Raw genomic sequence first — 24444 nt, 5'->3', positions numbered from 1 at the left:
GGCATTTGTTCTTCGTATTTTCTGAAACTTGATGTTGTCATGTGGCTGGATGTCCTCACCCCAGCTTTTCTTCCTCCGTGGGATGGTGATGATGGTGTATGTTTAAAAGAGTTCTCTCTGATTTCTCTCTCTCTCTTGTTAAAACTTCTCTTCATAGCCCCAAATAAAAATGCTCATTGCATCTTTCCTTTTACCTGCCCCATTTTGGAATGAGAACGTAAAGCCTTTGGGTCCCCTGAATGTAACTTATGCATTTTATGTTCCAAAATTTATTGAAGCATCTGAAGATTGAGCATTTCATCTGCTCAGGGGTGTCTTGAGATTCTAAGCAGCCAAGAAATCCTAGGACGTTCTCTTGTATCTTTTCCATGGTGAGTAACCTTGTGTTCAGTGGAGAAGAGAGAAGAAGACACATCAATTATACACAACTATTCTTTGGAATGCCTGAGTGTCCATTTATCCTTCTCCCTTGGGTGGGGGAAACCACTTAGTCATTACTAATAATGTTAAATAATACAAAATGCCAACATACTGGTACTTTCGAATACTGACAGAGACCAGTAATGTAACTTAGGCACAATTTTAAAGCCACAAGTCCTCCAGTATTTGTCTTATTGGAACAAATCACTTCCCCTTAGATTTCCATAAAGCCTCAAAGATGATAACAAAAGACAATGTCATTTCTTCCTTGTATGGAGAGAAGAAATAAAGTCAGAGAGCCCTAAGTTTCCTGAATGGATGACCAGTCAATATTATATGAGAAGAGCAAAATCCATCTCCTTAACTGGGCCCCTCATTCACCATTTATGAGGTTCTCAGGGCTTTGGTATCAGCTGTGGTCACAATGTCCCATAGTAAGGAGACATACCTATTCATTCTGGGAGAGAAGATATCTCGTGGTATTTCTGATATAGCGCCTTGAATTCTTGAAGGAAAAAAAATTGGTTTATGTCAATGCCAGGGCACTGGTGTTACTACTGAAGTTCTAAATCTTAGGGATGACTTAGAAAAGGCCTGAAGACCAAAGCCAGTAAGTGGAGGTTTTTTTAAAACACCACAGATGGCTTCCCCTCCCCCCACCTTTTTTTTTTTTTTTTTTTTTGAGGGAAAAAGAGAAGAAGAAGGGGAAAAAAAGAAAAAGAGGGAAAAAGGAATATTACTTCATTCCTAAAATGGGTTTCAATAATGGCCGATCAATATTTTGAGTGTTTAAAGTGGTTAATGCATATTTTATGTGTTTAAAATGGAGACCTCTATTGTGTTTATTTGTTCTGGCTCTGAGTTCAAGTCCTGGATATCATTATCAATTTGTTGTCTCATTGAATCTAAATCTCATTATGGGTCTTATGTATCTGGGTGTTAAGATCTCTTATTGTTGCATTAATCCTTTTACCCTTGCATCCTTGTAGCTTTGAAATCTATTTTATTAAGTGTGAGAATTGCAACTCCTGCTTTTTATTTATTTAGTTTTGCTCTCCATTTGGTTGGTACGTTTTTTTTTCCAACCCTTTATTTTGAGTCTATGTATATCTTTGGATATACCGTTAGATTTTGTCTGTATCTTTTGATTGGGAGATTTGGTCGATTTAAATTTAGGGTTGTTGCCGTTTGATATTAACTGGCTATTTTGTCCTTTTGTTGATAAAAATTCTTCTTTATGTTAATGCTCTTTACTTTTTGGTGTATTTTTAGAAAGGGTCATACTGGTTGTTCCTTTCTGTGTATAGTGCTTCTTTTAGAAGTTCTTGTAAAGCAGGCCTGGTGGTAATAAAATCTCTGAGTACTTGCTTGTTCCTAAAAAATTTTATTTTTCCTTCAAATGTAAAGCTTAAATTGGCAGGATATGAAATTCTGGGCTGAAAGTTCTGTTGATTAAGTATATTGAATATTGGCCCCCACTCTCTTCTAGCTTGTAGGGTTTCCGTTGAGAGATCTGCTGTAAGCCTAATAGGCTTACCTTTATGGGTAACTTGATCTTTCTCTCTGGCTGCCCTTAATATTTTCTCCTTCGTTTCGATCTTGGTGAATCTAACGATTATGTGCCTTGGGGTTGGTCTTCTTGAGGAATATCTTTGTGGTGTTCTCTGTATTGCCTGGGGTTGAATAGTGTCCTGCTTTGCTAAATTAGGAAAATTTTCCTGGATAATGTCCTGGAGAGTATTTTCCAGCTTGAATTCATTCTCTCCGTCACATTCAGGTACACCAATCAAGCGTATATTAGTTCTTTTCACATAGTCCCATATTGCTTGGAGACTTTGCTCATTCCTTTTTATCCTTTTTTCTCTATTCTTGTCTTGTTGTTTTGTTTCATTAAGTTGATCTTCAACCTCTGATACCCTTTCTTCTGCTTGATCCATTCGGCTGTTTAAGCTTGTACATATTTCACTAAGTTCTCGTGTTGTATTTTTCAACTCCATAAGTTCATTTGTATTCCTCTCTATATTGTCTATTCTTTTTAACATTTCATCTAACCTTTTTTCCAAGTTCTTAGTTTCTTTACATTGGGTTAGAACAAGTTCCTTTAACTCCCAGAAGTTTCTTATCGTCCACCTTTTAAAGCCTACTTCAGATAATGGAACACAGTCCTTTTCCATCAGGGCTTGTTCCGTTACTGATGAGTCCTTTTCCATCAGGGCTTGTTCGGTTGCTGATGAGTCCTTTTCCATCAGGGCTTGTTCCGTTGCTGATGGGTTCTGATTTTGAGTATACTCGGCCTTCTTAGGCTGTTTTTTCCCCTTCATTGTAGATGAACCGCCTTTCTAATTAGTTTTCTGAGTCGACGTCCGACTTATTGATTCCCAGTGCTGGGATCCGAGCAATCCACTGTGGCAGCCTAAATAGCAGCGGTGAGACTGATGGTGCTCTTCTGCCCAGGAATCTCTGGTCTGGCTTCCCTCTTGAGTCCGTAACAAGCGGCTCTGACTTCCCGGAGCTCCAAACTCCAGTCAGTAGGGGAAGCAGTCCCGTTGGCTCTGCATGAAGAGCTGCTGCACCAAGACGCCGGCAAAACCGCTGCGGCGGCCACAAGAGTCACGCTGGCGACCCGTGGGGCTCCTCCACTGGGAATCGGCTGATCGGTGAGTGACGAAAATTCGTCCAAGAGTGTGGCGTCGTCTCGTTCTCTGGGCTTTCACTGGGAGCTACAATCCTGAGCTGTTAGTGGTCGGCCATCTTGGATCCTCCCCCCACCTTTTTAAGGCTCATTCCTAAATGAAGCAAACCAACCACATACTGAATCTTATACCATTCATCCCTGTACATTCAGCCTTTCTTTCTTTCTTCCTTTTCTTTTTTTTGAGACAGCGTCTCGCTCTGTCAGCCAGGCTGGAGTGCAGTGGCAGGATCTTGACTTACTGCAATCTCCATCTCCCAGGCTCAAGCAATTCTCCTGCCTCAGCCTCCCGAGTGGCTGGGATTACAGACATGTGCCACCACACCTGGCTAATTTTTGTATTTTTAGTAGAGGCGGAGTTTCACCATGTTGGCCAGGCTGGTCTCGAACTCCTGACCTCAGGTGATCCATCCGCCTCAGCCTCCCAAAGTGCTCTGATTACAGGTGTGAGCTGCCGCACCTGGCCGCATTCAGCCTTTCTTAATAAATTAAGGGGTGAGGGAAGGTGCTACCAGATATTTTTCTCAAACTGACACATAAGTTATGAAACTGACACATAATAGCTTTGCTACCAAGATGTTTTAGCTGTTTGTGCTTAACAGGTTTGTGCCTGTTAGCTTTGCTTGCTTTGGATGGTTTTTCTTTTCTATTTATTTATTTATTTTTTTGTAGAGACGGGGTTTCACCATGTTGGCCAGGAGGTCAATCTCTTGACCTTGTGATCTGCCCACCTCGGCCTCCCAAAGTGCTGGGATTACAAGCGTGAGCCACTGCGCCTGGCCTTCTTTTCTTTTTTTTGAGACAAAGTCTTGCTCTGTCACCCAGGCTGGGGTGCAGTGACGCAATCTTGGCTAATTGCAACTTCTGCCTCCCGGATTCAAGCTATCTTCCTGCCTCAGCCTCCCAAGTAGCTGGGACTACAGGTGCCCACCACCACGCCTGGCTAATTTTTTGTATTTTTAGTAGAGACAGGGTTTCATCATGTTGGCCAGGCTGGTCTCAAACTCCTGACCTCGTGATCCACCTGCCTTGCCTCCCAAAGTGTTGGGATTACAGGCGTAAGCCACCAAGCCCAAACTGGATGGTTTTTCTTTTAACGATGGTTACATTTCGGGTGCTGTTTAGGGATCTTTCCGGTACTCTCTCTAGGCCGAACACAGATAAACTCTGTGTGTGTCTGGGAATATAACATGAGTGCCGATGTACCTGCCAGTCTATCTCAGATGCCCTGCGGTCATAGTGGGGTTTGCGATCCACAAGCCTCTTCAGAATGCCCTGGTTTTCCACGGTGATTCTCACTAGCTCGCGGTTCCTTGTTTCTCTGTTTAAGCTGAAAAACACAAAACCCCGACATGGGTGAAGAAGGAAATGTTCATCTTCACGAGTGGGGGAGATGAAGTCATGAGATTATAAATGCCAGGCTGCCTAAGTGCAGGGAGTAAACTGTCCTGCTGAGCCCACAGCCCCCTGGGGCAGCTTGCTGATCTGCACTGCACTCTGGGAAACGTGACAGCATTTGCAGGTTTATATCAGTGGTCCTCAGCCCTGTTGGCCATAAGAAGATTCTACTTTAGGTCTGAGGTGAAACTTGGGCATTGGCATTTTGTTAGAATTCCCCAAGGATTATAATGTAAAACCAGGATTGGGGGAAGGTCTCCCTATGGATAAATCACAAATGGTTGGCCACAAGTTTTGGGTCACCTCACTCCTCTCAGCTTTCAACTTATACCAGAATATACCAGGATATAGGAACAGCATCTTGACCACCTCCTTCCTCCAACAAAATTCTTTTTTTTTTTTTTTTTTGAGACAGAGTCTCACTTTTGTCACCCAGGCTGGAGTGTGGTGGCGCGATCTCAGCTCACTGCAACCTCTGCCTCCCAGTTCAAGCGATTCTCCTGCCTCAGCCTCCCGAGTAGCTGGGAGTTCATCTTCTCTTCCTAGCCTCACTTCCGAAATGAGGCACCCAGACTCCTCTGTGAGGTGTCTAGCTGTCCCCCTGACAAGTTGTCATAGTTACCCAGTTATGACATCAGGTACAGGTCTCAGGAAAGGAGTGGGAGTAGTGGAGCGTGCTGGCTGCCTCGGGGCTTCTGTGTTTGATGCTAACCTAGGTTCAAGTCAAGAAGAAGGTCAAGGGACTAGAAACCTTTTCCCCCTGCTTAGAATACAGATGCTGCCAGACAACATCAGAAGGAAAGGAGTGTGCGCGGGGAGGGGTGGGCAGGCACGGGGTGGGGTGAGGGATACAGAAATTCCAGCCTTGGTTACACATCTTGGGCTAAGTAGTCTCCACTGCAATAGCTCCCCTGAAGGTGCAAGACCACAGGTTTTTAGGGGAGGAGAAAGTTGACCCTAATGATAATCTGATGCAATTTGTTTGCAGACGAGGAAACTGAAGACCGCAGCAGCAGTGCTACTCAAGAACCACGTTGGTGGCAGGGCTGGGGTCAGGATGTGGATTTCCTGAATTCAAGGCCAAATTTGCTCTTTTGCAAGAAGGAAACTACCAGTTTTTCATGGCAGTGGGGGAGGGTGGCTTTCCTGCAGGACAGACACTGTCTTTTGTACTTAGTGGGAGTTCAGGAAATGCTGAGTGGCTTATGGTGGGCTGGCATCTGCTCCAGGAAGGACTGCAGGAGCCTGATTTATCTCCACGCCAGCACAGGGCGTAGCACCCACTGGGCGCTCAGCGCATTTGCTAATGAAGGACCAACACATTGAGTGCTCAGGATGTGCAGTGCTGGGTTCCTTCCTTGAATGTCACATTTAACTCTTCCAGCAACCCTAGGAATTAGGTACTATTACTACACCCTCCTTTTTTTTTTTTTTTTTTTTTATCAAATAGGTTAGGTAATTCCTCGGAATTCCTAGGCTGATTGCTTTTAAGCACGACGCTCTCAATGAATGTTGACAGCAGACGCGCCCCAGAGTAGAACTTCTCAGACTTTGATCTTCTTAGGGACCTCCTGGGGTCCGTGAAATGTCCACTCTGATCCAGCAGGGCTGGGCTGCGGGGATTTTGGCGAGGGCGCGGGAGAAGCCTCCGCAGCAGGAAGCAGCTCCGGAGCGAAACGCGGTCGTCCCTGTAATCCAGAAAGACTAAAGCGACCCCTAGGTATACCCCGCAATGGAAACGTTTATGGGCCCTGCATTTGGTTCGGGGAAGGAAGCGACCGCGCTTCCCAGTTCACAAAAATACACCAACGGCCTGGACCGGGGTGGGGCGAGGACCCCCGAGACTCGAGGGCGGCGGCGTCTCCCCCTGGGGACGCGCCCAGGAGTGGCGCGCGGTGCCCCCGCGTCACAGCGCCCGCGCTCGACACTCCCCGAGCCCGGCGGGCCCGCCCCCGGGGCGGAACGGGGCGGCTCCCCGCGCGAGCCCCGCCCAGCTGACCCGCAGCTCTTCCCCTCGCTCGCTCCGCCGGGCGTGCAGGGCCCCGCCGTCGCCATGTCGGGCTCGTTCGAGCTCTCGGTGCAGGATCTCAACGACCTGCTCTCGGACGGCAGCGGCTGCTACAGCCTCCCGAGCCAGCCCTGCAACGAGGTCACCCCGCGGATCTACGTGGGCAACGCGTGAGTCCCCCTCGCGGGCCGCGACCCGCCGCCCCTCCCGGGACGCCCCGCCCACCCGAGGCTGGGGTGGGGGCGTCGCGAGGCGTGGGTCAGGGGAGCCGGGGCGCTGTTGCCCCTCCAGGAGCCACAGCCGGGGCTTGGGAGGGGGCTGGAGTCGACGCCCACCCCCGCGCGTGGGGCCGAGGGACCGGAAACCTGCCCGGCCGGGCGCGGCCCTTCCCGGTCGCAGGGTGCACGGAGCCGGGGGGTCGCGCTGTTGGGGCTTTGCCTTGGGCGGGCTCGGGGCTACCAGGTTCACTTAACAGGTGGCCCTCGGCCGCCCGGCCGGTCTCCTGCCCGCGCGTCATGTGACAGCTGCCTGGTTGTGCAGTGAGGTCACCGCGGAATGTCTGCCTTCGCCGCCATGGCAACGGGCCGACGTCACAATTCGGGCGTGGAATTTTCCTGGCCCGGCAGTCCCGGATCAGGGAATTTAAACACCCCAAACGAGGGAGTCCGGGGAGCTGGGCCGGGATTTCCAGGCCTCTTCTCCCACCTTCCAGATGTGGTTTGATTTACATGAGATTCTAGAACGGTCCAGTGATAAGCCCCCTAAGGACCTGAGCCACCACCTAGAAAAGGCTCTTGGCCTTACATCCCCAGGAAATGCATTTATTCTTGATCATTTATGAGTTCTTCTTACCAGATTGATTACCCCATTTTCTATTACTCAAACTACTAGTAAGATTTTTTTTATTTAAATTTAAATTTTTTTTCTAATGAGAATGTCTAATCAGCAGGAGGGAACCGGTGTTAACATTCTGAGATGTGAAATAGGACCCGCGAGAAAGAATAGGTTAGGCCGGAGGCGGTGGCTCAAGCCTGTAATCCCAGCACTTTGGGAGGCCGAGGCGGGTGGATCACGAGGTCAAGAGATGGAGACCATCCTGGTCAACATGGTGAAACCCCGTCTCTACTAAAAATACAAAAATTAGCTGGGCACGGTGGCGCGTGCCTGTAATCCCAGCTACTCAGGATGCCGAGGCAGGAGAATTGCCTGAACTGAGGTGGAGGTTGCGGTGAGCCGAGATGGCGCCATTGCACTCCAGCCTGGGTAACAAGAGCGGAAACTCCGTCTCAAAAAAAAAAAAGAAAGAATAGATTAGCATGCCAGGACAGCCTCGGAAAGGCTCGGGCTGGATTTTCATGAGACTCTGAGTACCCAGTTACCAAAATCCTAAGCTCCATGCCTCAGCCCAAGGATGGCATGTTGAAAACTCAAAACTAACCCTCCTCCCATTTCAGAGGAAGAAATGGTGGCTCAGAGTGTCTGAGGAACATACAGTGTCTGAGGACAGGGTCCATGTCTTGTTCGTGTCTGTATTCCTTGACCTCTGCTAGGACCTGCTGCTTAGCCTGCCAAAAGACTGCCACAGAAATGGGGGTCATCGTGGAACTAGAAGGGGTTCAGTTTCTCATCCGTTCCATCATTCAGTCACTAGTCTGAGCACCTACTGTGTGTCAGGCACTGTACAATGTTCATTCATAGTAGAGATAGTAATAATGATAACGGTACATTTGTTGAATGTTGAATTATTAATAGTATTAGAGAAGGGAGATGGACGGGAGTGACTCTTCAAAGTGTATTTTTCTATCAGCCACTGCTTTACAGTCTTGCGCAGTGTCCTAAGCAGGAACAGAGAAAACAGAGTCCTACAGTGTCAGCCAAAGGCTTCAGGAATTGCGAAGCTCTGGAGACACCCTCCTGCCCGAGGTAGCAGGTGGGCCTTGTTAGCCTCAGGAACCCTGCCTGCTCAGGCAGCTTGGCCATTCAGCTGTCACCACTTCCCAAGTGGAAACCAAGGTTGTACACACCTGGTGTAGCCATCGTGGCAACTGCTGATGGCTACTGTAGAAAGTACATCCCTTGCCCTCTAAGCACATCTGACCTTGACTTGGCCAGTGGTATGAGGGCTGCTCAGCAGGGAGGATCAGTGGGCACCAGGCACCAAGAGGACTTGGGCTCCAGCCCCTTAACAAAATCAGGGCTGTAGCCGTGTCCTCACACAGCAGACACTAGAGCCTGTGTAAGCCACATTTGCCAGGTGTTCGGGGTTTTGCAGCAGATGTGGGCATGAGAGACAGTGAGGTGGAAGATAGAGTGGGGCTGGATGTCGGAAGAAAGGAGATCTCCTCCCAGCTCTGCCGCCAGCAGCACGTGGCCATCCCTCTGCCCATCCTGTTGGGTCAGAGTTCAAGCTCTGTTCAGTGGGGATACTGCCATCCTTGTTCCTCACAGGGCTGCTCATAGTGGGCAAACAAGATCACATAGGAGGTGGCATTTTATAAAGTATAAACTGCCATTTGGACTGGGATGTTTTGTCAGATGAAATAAAGGGGCCTTTTCACCATTCAGATCAATTATTATTATTTTAAAACCTTTTTTTTTTCTTTTTTAGAGACGGAGTCTTGCTCTGTCACCCAGGCTGGAGTGCAATGGCACAATCTTGGCTTATTGCAACCTGTACCTCCCGGGTTCAAGCGATTCTCCTGTCTCAGCCTTCCAAGTAGCTGGGATTACAGGCGTGTGCCACCACTCCTGGCTAGTTTTTGTATTTTTAGTAGAGACAGGGTTTCACCATGTTGGCCAGGCTGGTCTCGAACTCCCAACCTTAGGTGATCCACCCGCCTTGGCCTCCCAAAGTGCTGGGATTACAGGCATCAGTCACCATGCCTGGCCTTAAATTATTTTGTAACTTCCCATAGTTCTGTTATGGCCACTTGCTCCCCAAATACTAAATCATCCAAGACAGTGTTGGAAATGTGGCCAGTAGGATGTGGCAGGTAGGATCCCTCTAGAAGGCAGGGAGGGGCTCCCTGGCATGTGACGGGTTTATTCTTCTGCACTCATTCACCACTTATTTATCCAGCACCTACTATGTAGCAGGTACTGTAGCAGGTGGCAGGGAAACAGACTTGACGTTGACATGGGTCCTCTCCCAAGGAGCTCACAGCCTGGATGTGTAAACACAGAAGCACAGTCAAGCATTAGAATCGTAGTGTTCACTACAGTGTCAGACTCTGTCCGTGGAATAGCCCACTTACTACTCATAATAACCTCGGGGAGAAGGCACTGTTACCCCATTTTACGGAGAAGGAAACTGAGGCACAGAAGGCTTAAGGCTTAAGGTTGCCTGGCTAGTAACTGGGCTGGAGGCAGACCCAGTTATTCTGGTCCCAGAGCCCATTTTTAGCCAGTTGGCTAAGTACACCCACACCACAGCTTAGGGAGCATGGGGCCACATGGAATGGATGGGAGACAAATGCTGTGGAGGGTGTGAAAGATGAGAGGGCGCATATCTCCAGAGAGGGTGGGAAAGAGCGTTCCAGACAGAGGGGACAGCGTGGCTATGAAACCACCAGTCTATTTGGGGAAGTGCTGGCAATTCGATATGGCCTGAGTGAGGAAAGAGGCAGGAGAAGCTGGCAGGGGCCAGAGCATGGAGGGGTTCCTGGCTTTGCCAAGCAGCTTAGATCCTTCTCCATCTTCCTCCTGCTGGGGCTGCCATTTGGTTGGTTCATCATCCCCCCAATTGTCTCCCATCCAGGTCTGTGGCTCAGGATATCCCCAAGCTGCAGAAACTGGGCATCACCCATATCCTGAACGCGGCTGAGGGCAGGTCCTTCATGCACGTCAACACGAATGCCAACTTCTACAAGGACTCCGGCATCACCTACCTGGGTATTAAGGCCAATGACACACAGGAGTTCAACCTCAGCGCTTACTTTGAAAGGGCTGCTGACTTCATTGACCAGGCTTTGGCGCAAAAGAACGGTAAGGGACCGGCTGCCAGGAAAAGATTGGAGGCAGCTTTGAAGGACCGTCCCTGTAGAAAACAGGCCCACAACGGGTATCTTTTTGTAAATCCCCTCATTTCCTGTCTTCTGTGGTCAATGACAGAGCTGTGGGTCTCTCTTTGCTCACCTGGCTGCTTGTCCAGTGGACCCAGGTGTCACAGGATGTGCAACTCATTCACGCAGCTGGCAGCCCCAGGGTCCTTGCGTTTGATTGCACTTTGGCTGGGGCTCGGTTTCCAGTTGCTTACACGCCCCCCATTTAAACAGCTGTAATGATGAGGAAAATATGCTAATGTGCATGGTGAGAAGGCCTGAGGTGAAGGAGCTAGGGGGCTGGTTGATCCGGGGACGGTTGATTCGGGGGCTGATTGATTCAGTAGCTCCGGGGTGGCATCTGGACCAGGTCCTTTTCCCTTTTTTTTTTTTATTTTTGAGACAGAATCTCCCTCTGTTGCCCAGGCTGGAGTGCAGTGTTGTGATCTCAGCTCACTGCAACCTCTGCCTCCTGGGTTCAAGCGTTTTCCTGCCTCAGCCTCCCAAGTAGCTGAGACTACAGGCACGTGCCACTGCGCCTGGCTAATTTTTGTATTTTTAGTAGAGATGGGGTTTTACCATATTGCCCAGGATGGTCTCGATCTCTTGAACTCCTGATCTGTCCACCTTCGCCTCCCAAAGTGCTAGGATTACAGGTGTGAGCCACCACGCCAGGGGGCCCTTTCTCTTTCTCTCTTCTGCCACCTCAGTGTTGGCTGCTCCTCTCATGGTCCCAAGATGGTATCAGGTTATCCTCTCCCAGTAGGACAAAGGGCAGCAGATGAGGTACTGCAGCCATCTCTTCCCATGTTTTTCTCTCTCTCCATTTTTTTTTTTAAGTCAGAGTTTCACTCTTGTTGCCCAGGCTGGAATACAATGGCACGATCTTAGCTCATCACAACCTCCACCTCCCGGGTTCAAGCGATTCTCCTGCTGCAGCCTCATAAGTAGCTGGGACTACGGCGAGCACCACCATCTGGCTAATTTTTCTATTTTTAGTAGAGATAGGATTTCTCCATATTGGCCGGGCTGGTCTCAAACTCCCAACCTCAGGTGATCCACCCATCTTGGCCTCCCAAAGTGCTGGGATTATGGTGTGAGCCACCGTGCCCGGCCACTCTTCTCTTTTTTAAGGAGACAGAGTCTTGCTATGTTGCCTAGACTGGTCTTCTCCAACTTCTGGGCTCAAGCAATCCTCTCACCTCAGCCTCCCAAGTAGCTGGGACTACAAGCAGACGCCACCCTGCCCGGCCTCTCTCTTTTTCTAAGAGCAAGTAAAACATTCCCCAGAACCCCCCCCCACATCTCACTGGCTAGCGATTCACGTGACTGCCTGGCAAGGGGAAACAGGGTAGCAGTGGTCAGCTTAGGTTGGCAGTCAGCAAAGCACAGGCCCCCCTGGGCAAATCTTCCAGCCACTTAAAAAATAACTTTCTGCAGCCTCCAAGTGGAAGGTGAGACTGCGGAAGAACTACCAAGACGCTGGCAGTCGCCAAGGCATTCCGACAAGACACCCTAGGAGGCCGCAGAGCAGACATCAGCTGAGGCTGGGCCGCTTGCCCTTTCTCCCTTTCTGCTTTTAGCTGTTTTCCTCAGCACCTTCCTTTACCTCTCCCTCCCTCTGTACCCCATACCCTCCAGGGAAAGGACCCCACGAAGTGTGATCAGCCTTGCCTCTACTACACTGATGCTTCTTGGGCCTAGCAGCCTTGCGTCAGAATGATTGCCAGTACACAGAATGTTCTAGACCACTGGACAGCGCACGCTCAGGGCTCAGAGAAAAGCTTCCCTTGGGGAGAATCTGCAGACTTTGCTGACAGGCCCCTCACGGTCCTTCCAGGTCACCCCCTCCACTCTAGCTGCACTGAGCTCCTCACCCTGTGTGGACACGGGCTGGCTGAAGGGGAAGGATTTTGCTGTTCTCGTGTAGTATCAATTGGTCATTCATTCGTGGAATTTTGAGTTCTGCGACTTTGTTTCCTCTTTCCAAACAACTAGGAACATGCCCTTTTTTTCACCTCCTGTCTCAGTCCAGGTGTGCTGGGTTTTCAGTCTGAAAAATTTTCTCTGCCTCTTCCTACCCTGTGCTCTGGCAAACTCCACCTCGTCCTTGGCATGGTGGCCTCTCTTCCATGAAGTCTGCCCTCAGCCTGGGTCCACTTTGTTCCTTGACTGTCTCCTTAGCCCCTGATGTAGCATCAGGTACACAGCATGTACACTGCAAATGATTAATGAGCAAGTGATGACGAATCCCACGGGCTCTAATGCCAAGTATAAATGCTTCTAAGAAAGAGAGGCCAAGTGAGTCAACAGAAATATGCTGGCCTCCGACAGTGTGTGGGACCCAGGGACTCATCACAGAGAGCTGGGTGGGGTGACTGAGGTGCTCAAGAGGGAGGAGCCACTTCCAGCTGGGAAAATCAAGGGAGGCTTCGTGGAGGAGATGGCATCTGGGCAGAGCCTAGGGTAATGAGAGGTTGAACTGTCCCCTTTCCCAGTAGGCTCTGTGTGCACTGGGTCTACATGCAAAATATGTTCTAGATGGTGAGGTGGCTGCTCTGCAGAGGGTCTCATTCCTAGGGTGGGGCAGCGGAGGCCCCACTTTGAATATTTTGGTATAGGCCGGAGGGTGAATAGGCAGGAAAGGGGAGGACTCCTGCTTCTTGATTTGGAAGGCATTGGGAAAATAGAGTGGTGTTTTGAGGGTAGGGTGATGGGAGCAGAAAAGACTGTTGGACTCTGGGCTAGCAGATTTCTTGCCAAACAATGCCCTTATAGAGGTGTTAGTAGGTAATAATTCACTCAGCTAGTCAGCAAATATTTATTTAGCACATAGTGAATGCTAGAGAATATAATGCATCCAAAAATCAATGCCCCATATTTCTTACGGTTTTTTTTTTTTTTTTCGGACATAGTCTCGCACTTGTTGCCCAGGTCCAGGCTGGAGTGCAGTGGTTTGATCTCGGCTCCCTGCAACCTCCACCTCCTGGGTTCAAGCAATTCTCCTGCCTCAGCCTCCTGAGTAGCTGGGAGTAGAGGTGCGGGCCACCATGGCCAGCTAATATTTGTATTTTTAGTAGAGACAGGGTTTCGCCATGTTGGCCAGGCTGCTTGAACTCCTGACCTCAGGTGATCCATCCACCTCAGCCTCCTAAAGTGCTGGGATCATAGGCGTGAGCCACTGTGCCCAGCCATTTCTTGCTCTTAAGGAACTCATCTTCTGGGAGAGAAGAGTCGATCTGTGCATGGTTGGCAGTGACATGGGACCAGGGCTGCTATAGTTGAGGATGTACTAGGTGCCACCAGAGAGTCCTGGGTGATGTTTATTGAGTGCTCATGGATGCCGGGTGCTAGCCTAGGGGATTCATGTGTCGTTTCCTTTAATCCCAACCACCTGGGCAATGGGTACTATTGGCCAGATAAGAAAACTGAGGCACGTTGAGGTTAGGTGGATCACAAGTTAGTAACCAGCGTATTGGTCAGGATTCTCTAGAAAAAACAGAACAAATAGAATATACAGTTGGTCCTCTGTACCCGTGGGTTCCACATCTGTGGATTCAACCAACCGCAGACTGAAAATATTAAAAACAGCATAAAAGGATGTTATGTCTGTACTGAACATGTACAGACTTTTTATTCTTGTCATTCTCTAGATGATACAGTATAACTGTTTACATTGTATCGGGTATCAAGTCATCTGGAGATGATTTAAAGTATAAAGGAGCATGTGCACAGGTTATTTGCATATGTCATTTTATATCAGGAACTTGAGCATCTGTGGGTTTGGGTATCTGCAGGAGGTCCTGGAACTAATTTTCCCAGTGGATATTGTGAGATGATGTCTATTTATATATACACACACACACACACACACACACACCCCATATTAAAATATATATTTTTTTATTTAAAAACCTATAAATACATATCATATGATATACATATTTTACAAATATACATATAATTATATAATTGTATTTATATATTTAAATTTGTACAATTGTATAATTTATATAAAATATATTATTTAATATAAACATCTAATATAATTTTATAATTTATTATTTTATGTAATATATTAATTATAATTGATAAAATTATGTGATTATATATCTGCAGGAGGTCCTAGAACGAATTTCCCTGGTAGGTTTTGAGAGATCCTCTCTCTACACACACACACACACACACACACACACACACACACGTGTATATACATATATGCATACGCATATACATATACATACGTATATATATGTATGTATACATATGTATATGCGTATGCATATATGTATATACACACATGTATATGTATATGCATATGTATATACATATATATGTATGTGTATGCATATACATATGTATATGCATATACATACACGTATGTGTATAATATATGCACACACGTATGTGTACACATGCACACATGTATACATATATACACACTATTAAAATGTTATATATATACATACTTTTATAAAAATAAGTATGCATTATATATTTTATATATACTTATATAATTGTAATATATTTTATATATAATGCATACATAAATATATTAACATAAATATATAATAAAATTATAATTATATAATATAAAAATATATAATTACAATATATAATGTGGTTCATCAAACAGTTGAAGATCTAAATCTAAGTGAGTTAGATTGTGCCATTGCACTCCAGTCTGGGCGCTGCCCCCATCCGCGGCTCCCAGGGCCTCTGCCATGCAGGCTTTTTTTCTTTGAGATGGAGTCTTCCTCTGTTGCCCAGGCTGGCTCACTGAAACCTTCGACTCCCAGGTTCAAGTGATTCTTCTGCCTCAGGCTCTCGAGTAGCTGGGATTACAGGCATGCATCACCACACCCAGATAATTTTTTATCTTTACTAAAGATGGGGTTTCACCATGTTGGCCAGGCTGGTCTCGAACTCCTGACCTCATGATCCACCCACTTCAGCCTCCCAAAATGCTGGGATTACAGGTGAGAGCCACTGTGCCTGGCCCCATGCAGGCTTCTGACAGCACAGATGGTTTCGCCTCTCTCCTGCTCTGTGGGCTCTGTGTGCTGCTCTGTGTCATTCTGCTAAGTGGTAGGCTGCTCATTCTTTGTATTTATACTTTCTACTGGGACAGGCCTTTGGGGGCTCTAGCTGGGGCCGTGATGTCCAGTGCTGCCTGTGAACATTCTGGCCTGTGTATGCTGGTGAATGTGAATGCGTGCTCTGTTGGACCTGGGCCTGGGGGTGGGGTGCTGGGCTGGGGGGGTGCATGTGTTCAACTTGAGGAGACACTGCCGTGCCGTACAGCTTTCCAAAGTGGTTGTGCCAGTTCACACCCCACCTCCCCAGCCACACAGAAGAGTTCCTGTTGCCCCATATCCTCACCAGCACTTTGGGTTTTCCATCCTTTTCATTTTAGCCATTCTGGCAGGCACACGGTGGCGTGACATTGTGCTTTTCAGTTGCACTTCACAGAGGTGGTTTTTTTTCCCCCTGAAACAGAATTTCACTCTTATTGCCCAGGCTGGAGTGCAGTGGCATGATCTCAGCTCACCACAACCTCCACCTCCCAGTTCAAGTGATTCTCCTGCCTCAGCCTCCCAAGTAGCTGGGATTACAGGCATGCACTGCCATGCCTGGCTAATTTTGTACTTTTAGTAGAGACAGGGTTTCTTCATGTTGGTCAGGCTGGTCTTGAACTCCCCACCTCAGGTGATCTGCCCACCTCGGTGTGGATTATAGGTATGAGCCACTGCATCCACCCAACAGTAGGGGGCACAGACGTGGTCTCCTGTTTCCCAGCTCACTGCATCTTCCCTGTTTCTTCCAGGCCGGGTGCTGGTCCACTGCCGGGAAGGTTACAGCCGCTCCCCAACGCTAGTTATTGCCTACCTCATGATGCGGCAGAAGATGGACGTCAAGTCTGCCCTGAGCATCGTGAGGCAGAACCGTGAGATTGGCCCAAATGATGGTTTCCTGGCCCAGCTCTGCCAGCTCAATGACAGACTCGCCAAGGAGGGGAAGTTGAAACCCTAGGGCACCCCCGCTGCCTCTGCTTTTGAGGTCCGCCAGGGGAGGCCCTGGGCAAAGGTGTCCCGAGCTGCCATGTTTAGGAAACACACCTTCCCTGCTCCCAGCATCACAAGGCACCTGTCTACGAGTCTGTCCCAACACAGCCCTGGGTCACTTCCCCCACCCTGGGGAGCACATAAAGAAGCTTGCCAAGGGGGACATCCTTGCTCCCTGGTTGTCCTGTTTCTGTAACTTATGTCTTTTCCCTGAGATGGGGAATCAGAGGGGGAAGGCCTGTGGCCTGCATGCTTCCCGACGGCCCAGGGCAGGAGGCGTGTGGATGCGTAAGGCCTGGGACACTCACAGAGGGCCCTTACGACCTTTCCTCCCCCATCCCCAAATCCTCTCCAGTGGGGACCTCAACACCTTGAACCCTAGTAAAGGAACTATGCAAATGCAGGCCACTATCCCCACCACGTGTGTGCTCCCCACTGTCCCCACGGCCTTCCACACCCTGTGCATAGGCAGTGCTCTCATGTCTTGAGGTCCGAAGCTGGGGCGGGGGCGTCGGTCAGTTATGAGCGGATGGAGATTCCCAGAGCAAGGCTGCATTTGAATGATTTCATTAGGATGAATGGTCTCTATGCAAAGAGGCCCTTCGGTGGGCAAACAGATTCTCCTGGAGAACCCTCCTAAATCCATAGAGTTTTCAAAATGTGAATCTTTGGAAGCCTTGAGTTCAGAATCTGCTGCTGTGGTATATTTCCCTCGGACCTTATCTCAGTCACTTCATTTTCGAGAAGAGCAATGCCTTTGGCATGCTTTTTTTTCTTTCTATTTTAGAAAACAGGGTGTTGAAGTCTAGCCTATTCAAAAACCCCACCATTTGGAGAATTACAAGGGTTTTGTCCTGAATGATAGTGTTGGCAAGCCCAAGCCGCTGTGCTAAGTGCTTTTTGCCTTGGTTGCTATTCCAAGGACTGAAGGAGGAAGTTGGCCAGTTACATAGTGCGCGCCTGGGTGTGTGGGGGGTGTGCCTCTCAGAAACGCGGCCAGAGGACAAGCAGGGAAGTGAAAGGTCCCAGGCACACACCCTGGCCATTGCAGGTGGCTCTTCTAGCTCTCTGCTGCCAGCACAGGATCCCTGGAGTGACTCAGCCAGGCAGGCATGAGACATGGTGGAGTGTCCACATGGATCCTTTACTGGTAGCAGAGCGAAAAAACACAAGCAACCTTTTAAAAGACTTTGTAAGGATATATTGGAATGCACTAGCCCCCACATTTGCCAGAATAGAAGAGGTTTGTTTTAAACACAGCCTTGTTAGGATCGTATGTTACTGTTATTATGGATCGTGATTGTGATGCTGTTTATCTTCAGGGTCACTCTGGGCCAAGAGAAGGTCCTCAGCCATGCCCCCAGCACCGAGCACATAGGTGTCTGATAAAAGTTGAAGAAATTAAATGCTTTCTGAACACCAAATATATAAAGGGCATTGTTCTGGTAGGTGTATCATGCTCCCAGAAGCCTGAATCCGAGGTAGGATCACTTGCAAGGCCTTGTGAAGGAGTCTTACCTAACATGAAGGAAATACCAGGGACTTTCATTGACTATTTACAACTCAGTTCTACATTTAAGTTCAGGCAGTGTTAACATGCCCAGGTGGGAATGTGCCTTTTTCAGAGTTGGCCGAGAGCTGCTGGCTGGGACATGGAGAAGCATGTGGGCCATAAGGCCCCACTCCCCGCTGTGAAGGTCTCTGGTCACACAGGAGCAGCCCTAACCAGCCTGGTCATTTGCTGTCCCCTTTTCTCTGTGACCACAGCAGCCCTGAACAACTAGGATGTGTCTTCTCCAGAGAGTGAAAAGGGTGTCCAGATAGACCCACCTGAGTGAAACTGCCGTCCTCTAAACTGGGTGCCTCGCTGCACAACTTCCAGGTAGCCTTCCAGCCTCATCAAACCTGAGCCTCACAGTAACCCAGGAAAGTTAGTAGAGCTTGTTCTTGTATCGTGGCCTTTTTAAAAAAAGGAATTGAGGAGGTTCAGAACAGAACCCTTGGTGAAGTAGAGGAATGACTATAATGATAATATTTTAGCAGCATTTCTTTAACTTTGGCTGTTCAGAATGTTTGCAACAGCTAGCTAGCTTGCTTCCTTCCTCCCCTCCCCCTCCCTTCCCTTCCTCTTTCCTCCCCTCCTTTCCCTTCCCTTCCCCTCTCCTCCCCTCCCCTCTCCCTGGGTTGTCCAGCTCTATAAGGTGGAAATGGGCAAGATTTTAGGTAGACTGCTCCCTGAAGCTGGATTCTTTCATACGATACTCTCAAGAAAGGGGCTCCCTGGCATTTCCAGGTGTACTGCACATGCCCTTGATCCAGCTCCAGAGAAGCAAGTAAAAAGGGTGGGTCCCTCATAGGCTAGAATGTGCAGCTGTTTCTCCAGGTGAGATGTAGCACCCTAAGTCAGAGCTTTCTGCTCTGCTCCTGGAAGAGGCTAGGGAGCTGAGACTTGGGGCTCCCCTCCCATGTCCAGGCAGTGGTCACCCTACGGGACAGCCACAGCTGCTTAGGCGAACACAGCAGGTTGGTGTGGCTGCTTAACTAGGACCTTTCAAAAGCCTCTGGGGGCATGAGGGAGAAAAGGCCATTGGGAAAAGTACTGCCTTTCCTTTGGAACTACTTTTACGCTGACAACTTGGGATTTCCTGATAGTCCTTCACACCTAAAAACCCGTATTTACTTAACAAGATTTAGCTCCTAGTTCAAGTAAAATAAAAGTCTCTGGTGTAAGTGCCAACACATGCCCAGTTGTGGATGGGAGCTGTCCCTGGACAGCCTTCTACCCCCTGGGAAGTGGTGGAACAGGAACTCAGGGTGCCCCTACCCCCTCGCCAGACCTGATCCCTTTCTATGACTGACAGCACCATCCAGGCAAAATTAGAGCGCCAAATAGTTTTCTTCTCAATCTTAAAGCAGTATACCTTTCCATAGGCTGGTCTGTCCCTGCCACTCTGAGTTATCCAGAAACCACCACCTACAAATAAGGGGACTCATCTAGAAGACCGCTAAGGTCCCTTTTGCTCTGAGGGGTCTCTAATAATCCCCACTTGGAATTCAGCAACTTCAGGAAATTATGGGTAACGTGAGTCATAATATGATGGCCAGCAGGTGGCGCTGCCTTCTAACTATGGTGATGGATGGTTCGGAAAGGGAATGTTGGTGCCTTTTGTGCCACAAGATGCTACTGTTTTAATGGAAAAAAAAAAAAAAGCACTGACCTTAAATATGAAGACATGAGCTTTTCTTGAAGGAAATTTTCTTTTTCACAGAACTGGTGTCAAGAATCACTGAAGAGCCAACAGTGATGGTCCTTCCAAGTCAAGGTTTCATCCTGATTGGAAATAGAGGACATTTCAGGTTGAGAGAATAGATTGGTTGGAAACTTAACTCTGGTTGCCTCCTAACTCTGCCAGATTTTGGGGTAGTTTATGAACGAATGAATTTTCTAGACAGAAAAGGGAGAGCTACCAAATTGTTTTTTTAAAGGAAGTTTAATGTCCATTGTATCACAAATCAGTGTTAAAACACAAAAACTGTAGCCAAAATAAATGTCTTACATTACAAAGGTATTGTCTTTTTGTCCTTCTTATAGTTGGATTTTCTTTTAAGTTCTTAGGCTTACTTTTGTGTGTGTGTGCTTAGCTTTTATATTTGCTTTTTCTAACTTTTAAAAAATAATCATTTAAAACATAGCCGTCCTGAGCTAGTTACAGGTTCCGTGATGGTCCTGTTTATGCAGTAGATATTGATGAACATCTCTCCAGTACCAGAAATGTTCTGTTAGGAATATTCTTAGGTAGAATGGCCCACCTGAATGAGGGAGGTAAGATCTGTGCTCCTGGCCGGGCATGGTGGCTCACGCCAGTAATCCCAGCACTTTGGGAGGCTGAGGAGGGTGGTTCACTGAGGTCGGGAATTCAAGACCAGCCTAAGAAACCCCGTTTCTACTAAAGATACAAAAAATTAGCCAGGCATGGTGGCGCGTGCCTGTAATTCCAGCTATTTGGGAGGCTGAGGCAGGAGAATCGCTTGAACCCAGATGACGGAGGTTGTGGTGAGCTGAGATCGCACCATTGAATTGTAGCCTGGGCAAAGAGTGAAAATCCATCTCAAAAAAAAAAAAAAAAAAAAAAAAAGATTTGTGCTCCTAAGAAAGCAGGGGGCTGGGGTGTTCATCTCAAGGTAGCCTCACTTGATGACTTGGTGGCATTCTGGGATTTGAGTGATCCTGCAAATGTGCAGTCCCCAAACATATCCCCTTCCCCAGATGCCTTAAATTCTACTATTGGTGCTATGTTCCTTTGAATATAAAATCTTAGAGAAAGTGGGTGCCTTTTCCCTCAGACAGAAGAAGTCTGGGCAGAGAAAGCCCCTCGAGGTTCCTACTCCCTTCTATCACCTAAAGCAATTGGACTCACTCACTGTCAGACCTCTGACAATCTTTATGGTTCTACGTGAAATCTTAAAATAGAGCACTAAAATATAAAACAGGTAAAAGTTTTTAAAACCATTTTCATCACAGATAATACTATATGTACATAGTAATACACTTAAACAGTGCAAAAAGGCTTATAAGGAAAAGTCACTTGTTCCAAACCTTCAATTCTTCTCTCATAAGTATCTTTCCAGAAAAATCTCAAGCATATATAAGCACACACGTGCATACACGTGTGTATAGAGATATCTGTGCTTCGTTGCTTGTTTTGCTTATATTTTAGTTATTCATCTTAACAGCCACATAGTGTTCCACTGTGTATGGATATGCAAATAAAGACAAGGTGATTTGGACATCCCTCGATGCAGGCTACTGCCTAAAAGCAGAAGTTTGCCTTCCCAACCCAGATATTTCCTTTTTACCGCCTACCAGTGGGAGCAAAATCTGTTTTAAAATGTAGCCGGTAAGGAGAAGCCTCAGTTTCCATTAATTAGAGGTAGGGGCCTCCTCCAGAACTGAGGAGAGAATGAAACCAGATGACCTTTGAGGTTCCTTCCGGATCAAAGATTCTACAATCCCAAGAAGTCAAAGGAGCATCACACATTTTCCAAATCTGTCTTGTCTTTCAAAGTCTGGTCCACAGGCCACCACATCTTACCATGAGGATCCCAGACCCACCCCAGGGGAAAAAGATTGTTCTCTCCTTTGAAGACCCATAAGAAAATTGTCCTTTTAAAGAAATGCATCTGGTGAAGATGTGGAACCACAGGAACTCTTTGTTTCGGTGGGGAATGCAAAATGGTACAGCCCCTTTGGAGGACAGTTTGCAGGTTAGTTTCTTGCAAAATGAAACATACTTTTACTGCACAATCCAGCAGTTGTGCTCCTTGGTATTTATCAAAATGATTTGAAAACTTATGTTTACATAAAAACCTGCACACAGCCAGGCATGATGGCTCATGCTTGTTAATCCCAGCACTTTGGGAGGCTGAGGTGGGCAGATCATTTGAGGTTTGAGACCAGCCTGGCCAACATGGGGAAACCCCTTCTCTACTAAAATACAAAAATTAGCCAGGTGTGATAGTGTTCACCTGTAATCCCACCTACTCAGGAAGCTGAGGCAGGAGAGTCACTGGAACCCAGGAGGCGGAGGTTGCAGTGAGCTGAGATTGCGGCACTGCACTCCAGCCTGGGAGACACAGCAAGACTCCATCTTCAAACAAAACCACAAAAAAGCCCTGCACAGAATGTTTCACCACCTTCATTCATAATTGCCAGAACTTGAAAGCAACCAAGATGTCCTTCAGAAGGTGACAGTAGGTGACTAAACTGTCCTATGCCAAGAGGTTGGAATATTACTCAGTGCTAAAAAGAAATATGCTGTTGATGCCATGAAAAGACGCGGAGGAGACTCAAATGCATTTTACTAAGTGAAAGACACCAATCTGAAAAGACTGTGTCTAGGTATGATTCCAACTTTATATGACATCCTAGAAAAGGCAAAAAGGAAGGTACAGTAAGGTCAGTGGTTGCCAGGGGTTGGGGAAAGTCAGGGGAGGATGAACAGGCAGAGCACATAGTTTTTTTGGACAATGAAAATACCGACCATCCGTGACACTATAATGGTAGGTGTCTGTCATCATACATTTGTCCAAAGCCATAGGATGTACATCACTAATGCTGTAATGTAAACCACGGACTTCAGGGGATAATGATATGTCATGTAGGTTGATCAATCAGCAAATGCACCACTCTGGTGGCGGGATGTCAATAGTGGGGGTGGCTGTACATGTGTGAACACAGGAGGTACATGAGAAATCGCTGTACTGTCCCCTCAATTTTGATGTGAACCTAAAACTGTTCCAGAAAAAAATAAAGTCCTTTTAGGAAAAAGCATGTGAACGTTTTTTCAGTGGCACTGATCACCTTCCACCTCGCAGTGGAGTTGTTTGGATGCAGAATTTATTTCTTCCCTGGTATGCGAGCTCCTAGAGAGGAAGTGCGTGTGTCCCTTGCTTTATTAAATGTTTGGCAAGTGAACATAGGAAGAAGCAACTGGATAGAAACAAAAGATATAAATAATCACATGGAAAAACAGCTTTTCTAGAAATTAAGATACAACTATTCAATTTTTAAAAAATCGGCTGAGTGCAGTTGCTCCCGCCTGTAAGCCCAGAACTTTGGGAGGCCAAGGCACGTGGATCATCCAAGGTAAGGCGATCAAGATCAGCCTGGCCAACATGGCAAAACCCTGTCTCTACTAAAAAAAATACAAAAATTAGCCGGGCATAGTAGTGGGAGCCTGTAGTCCCAGCTACTTGGGAGGCTGAGGCAGGGAGAATTGCATGAACCCAGGAGGAGGAGGTTGCGTGAGCCAAGATCAGGCCACTGCACTCCAGCCTGGGTGACAGAATGAGACTTTGTTAAAAAAAAAAAAAAATCAACAGCCCCAACCCAGTATCAACAGTCTGATTTATGTGTTGAACTGAATTTCTCTCAAATGCATATATTGAAGTTGTAAGCCGCAGTACCTGAGAATGTGACTTTATTTGGAAACAGGGCTGTTACAGATGTGTTTCGTTAAGATGAGGTCATTAGGCTGGGCTTAATCTGCCTGGCGTCCTTAGAAAAAGGGGAAAATTCAAATACAGAGAGGATGCCATCTGAAGATGAAGGCAGAGACTGGGGCTGACTCTTCTGCAAGCCAGTGAATGCCAAAGCTCCTCAGCAGCCAGCAGAAGGCAAGGGCAAGGCCTTCCTCACATCCTCAAAGGAACCAACTCTGCATCTTGAACTCACACTCCTAAACTCCAGCTCTGCGACAGCTTCTGTTGCTGATCCCGCCCCGTGTGTGGTACTGACTGACGGCAGCCTCAGCAAAGTGCCACCTATGGGGGCCTCTGTGTTGTGGGCGAGGGCGGGGACCTGGCTGAGTTTTCTGGAAAACAGCCCTGCAATACCCTCATCAGACCCACCAACTTTTCACTCCCTCAGACACAGCATTCACTTTGAGAAATAACTCTAAAGTTTTTTTGTTTTACTTTGTGGAATACTACTCAGCCAAAAAAAGGGAAAAAAGGAACATGTTACTGATATGTACAACTTGGATAACCCTCCAGGAAATTATGCTGAGTGAAAAAAAATCCCCTAAGGCTACATACAAATTTATTCCATTTATATAACTTTTTTTTTTTTAACAGTCTCACTCTGTCACACAGGCTAGAGTGCGGTGGCTCAATTTCAGCTCACTGCAACCTCTACCTCCCAGGTTCAACTGATTCTCTTGCGTTAGCTTCCTAAGTAGCTGGGACTACAGGTGCGCACCACCACACCAAGCTAATTTTTGTATTTTTAGTAGAGACAGGGTTTTGCCATGTTGGCCAGGC

At 47.4% G+C, this 24444-nt stretch overlaps 2 protein-coding genes across 4 annotated transcripts; one reads left to right on the top strand and one right to left on the bottom strand.

Annotated features, from left to right (window-relative positions):
* Nucleotides 1-253: 253 nt before the first annotated feature.
* Nucleotides 254-7038, bottom strand: LOC118153692 (uncharacterized). 2 transcript variants are annotated; one of them, XM_035299668.3, is made up of 5 exons: nt 6854-7038; nt 5133-5222; nt 4319-4442; nt 869-925; nt 254-380 (listed from the first exon to the last, which is right to left on the bottom strand). In XM_035299668.3, the coding sequence occupies exons 1-4, from the start codon at nt 7033-7035 to the stop codon at nt 869-871; spliced, it is 453 nt and encodes a 150-aa protein (XP_035155559.1). In that variant the 5' UTR covers nt 7036-7038; the 3' UTR covers nt 254-380. The 2 variants fall into 2 exon arrangements, with proteins under 2 accessions (XP_035155559.1, XP_035155560.1); XM_035299669.3 differs by lacking the exon at nt 869-925 and having other exon boundaries at nt 6510-7038.
* On the top strand, nt 6543-20188 carry DUSP3 (dual specificity phosphatase 3). 2 transcript variants are annotated; one of them, XR_004743138.3, is made up of 4 exons: nt 6543-6688; nt 10276-10502; nt 16386-18505; nt 19893-20188. XR_004743138.3 is itself a non-coding variant. In XM_035299667.3 (3 exons), the coding sequence occupies exons 1-3, from the start codon at nt 6564-6566 to the stop codon at nt 16589-16591; spliced, it is 558 nt and encodes a 185-aa protein (XP_035155558.1). In that variant the 5' UTR covers nt 6543-6563; the 3' UTR covers nt 16592-20188. The 2 variants fall into 2 exon arrangements, 1 of the variants encoding a protein (XP_035155558.1); XM_035299667.3 differs by having other exon boundaries at nt 16386-20188.
* Nucleotides 20189-24444: the final 4256 nt, after the last annotated feature.

Source organism: Callithrix jacchus, chromosome 5 (genome assembly GCF_049354715.1).
Source record: "Callithrix jacchus isolate 240 chromosome 5, calJac240_pri, whole genome shotgun sequence".
In the NCBI taxonomy this organism is placed as follows: domain Eukaryota; kingdom Metazoa; phylum Chordata; class Mammalia; order Primates; family Cebidae; genus Callithrix; species Callithrix jacchus.
This window is presented reverse-complemented; position numbering and strand designations above follow the sequence as displayed.

What these genes read in the sequence shown, in the direction of transcription:
- DUSP3 (XM_035299667.3), top strand. Translation starts at nt 6,564, where the DNA reads ATGTCGGGCTCGTTCGAGCTCTCGGTGCAGGATCTCAACGACCTGCTC. An exon ending in CGGATCTACGTGGGCAACGC is followed by an intron (nt 6,689 to 10,275) that starts GTGAGTCCCCCT and finishes TCTCCCATCCAG; the next exon opens with GTCTGTGGCTCAGGATATCC. An exon ending in GGCTTTGGCGCAAAAGAACG is followed by an intron (nt 10,503 to 16,385) that starts GTAAGGGACCGG and finishes TGTTTCTTCCAG; the next exon opens with GCCGGGTGCTGGTCCACTGC.
- LOC118153692 (XM_035299668.3), bottom strand. Translation starts at nt 7,035, where the DNA reads ATGACGCGCGGGCAGGAGACCGGCCGGGCGGCCGAGGGCCACCTGTTA. An exon ending in CCTCGGCCCCACGCGCGGGG is followed by an intron (nt 5,223 to 6,853) that starts GTGGGCGTCGAC and finishes ACTTGAACCTAG; the next exon opens with GTTAGCATCAAACACAGAAG. An exon ending in GTACCTGATGTCATAACTGG is followed by an intron (nt 4,443 to 5,132) that starts GTAACTATGACA and finishes TGTGTTTTTCAG; the next exon opens with CTTAAACAGAGAAACAAGGA.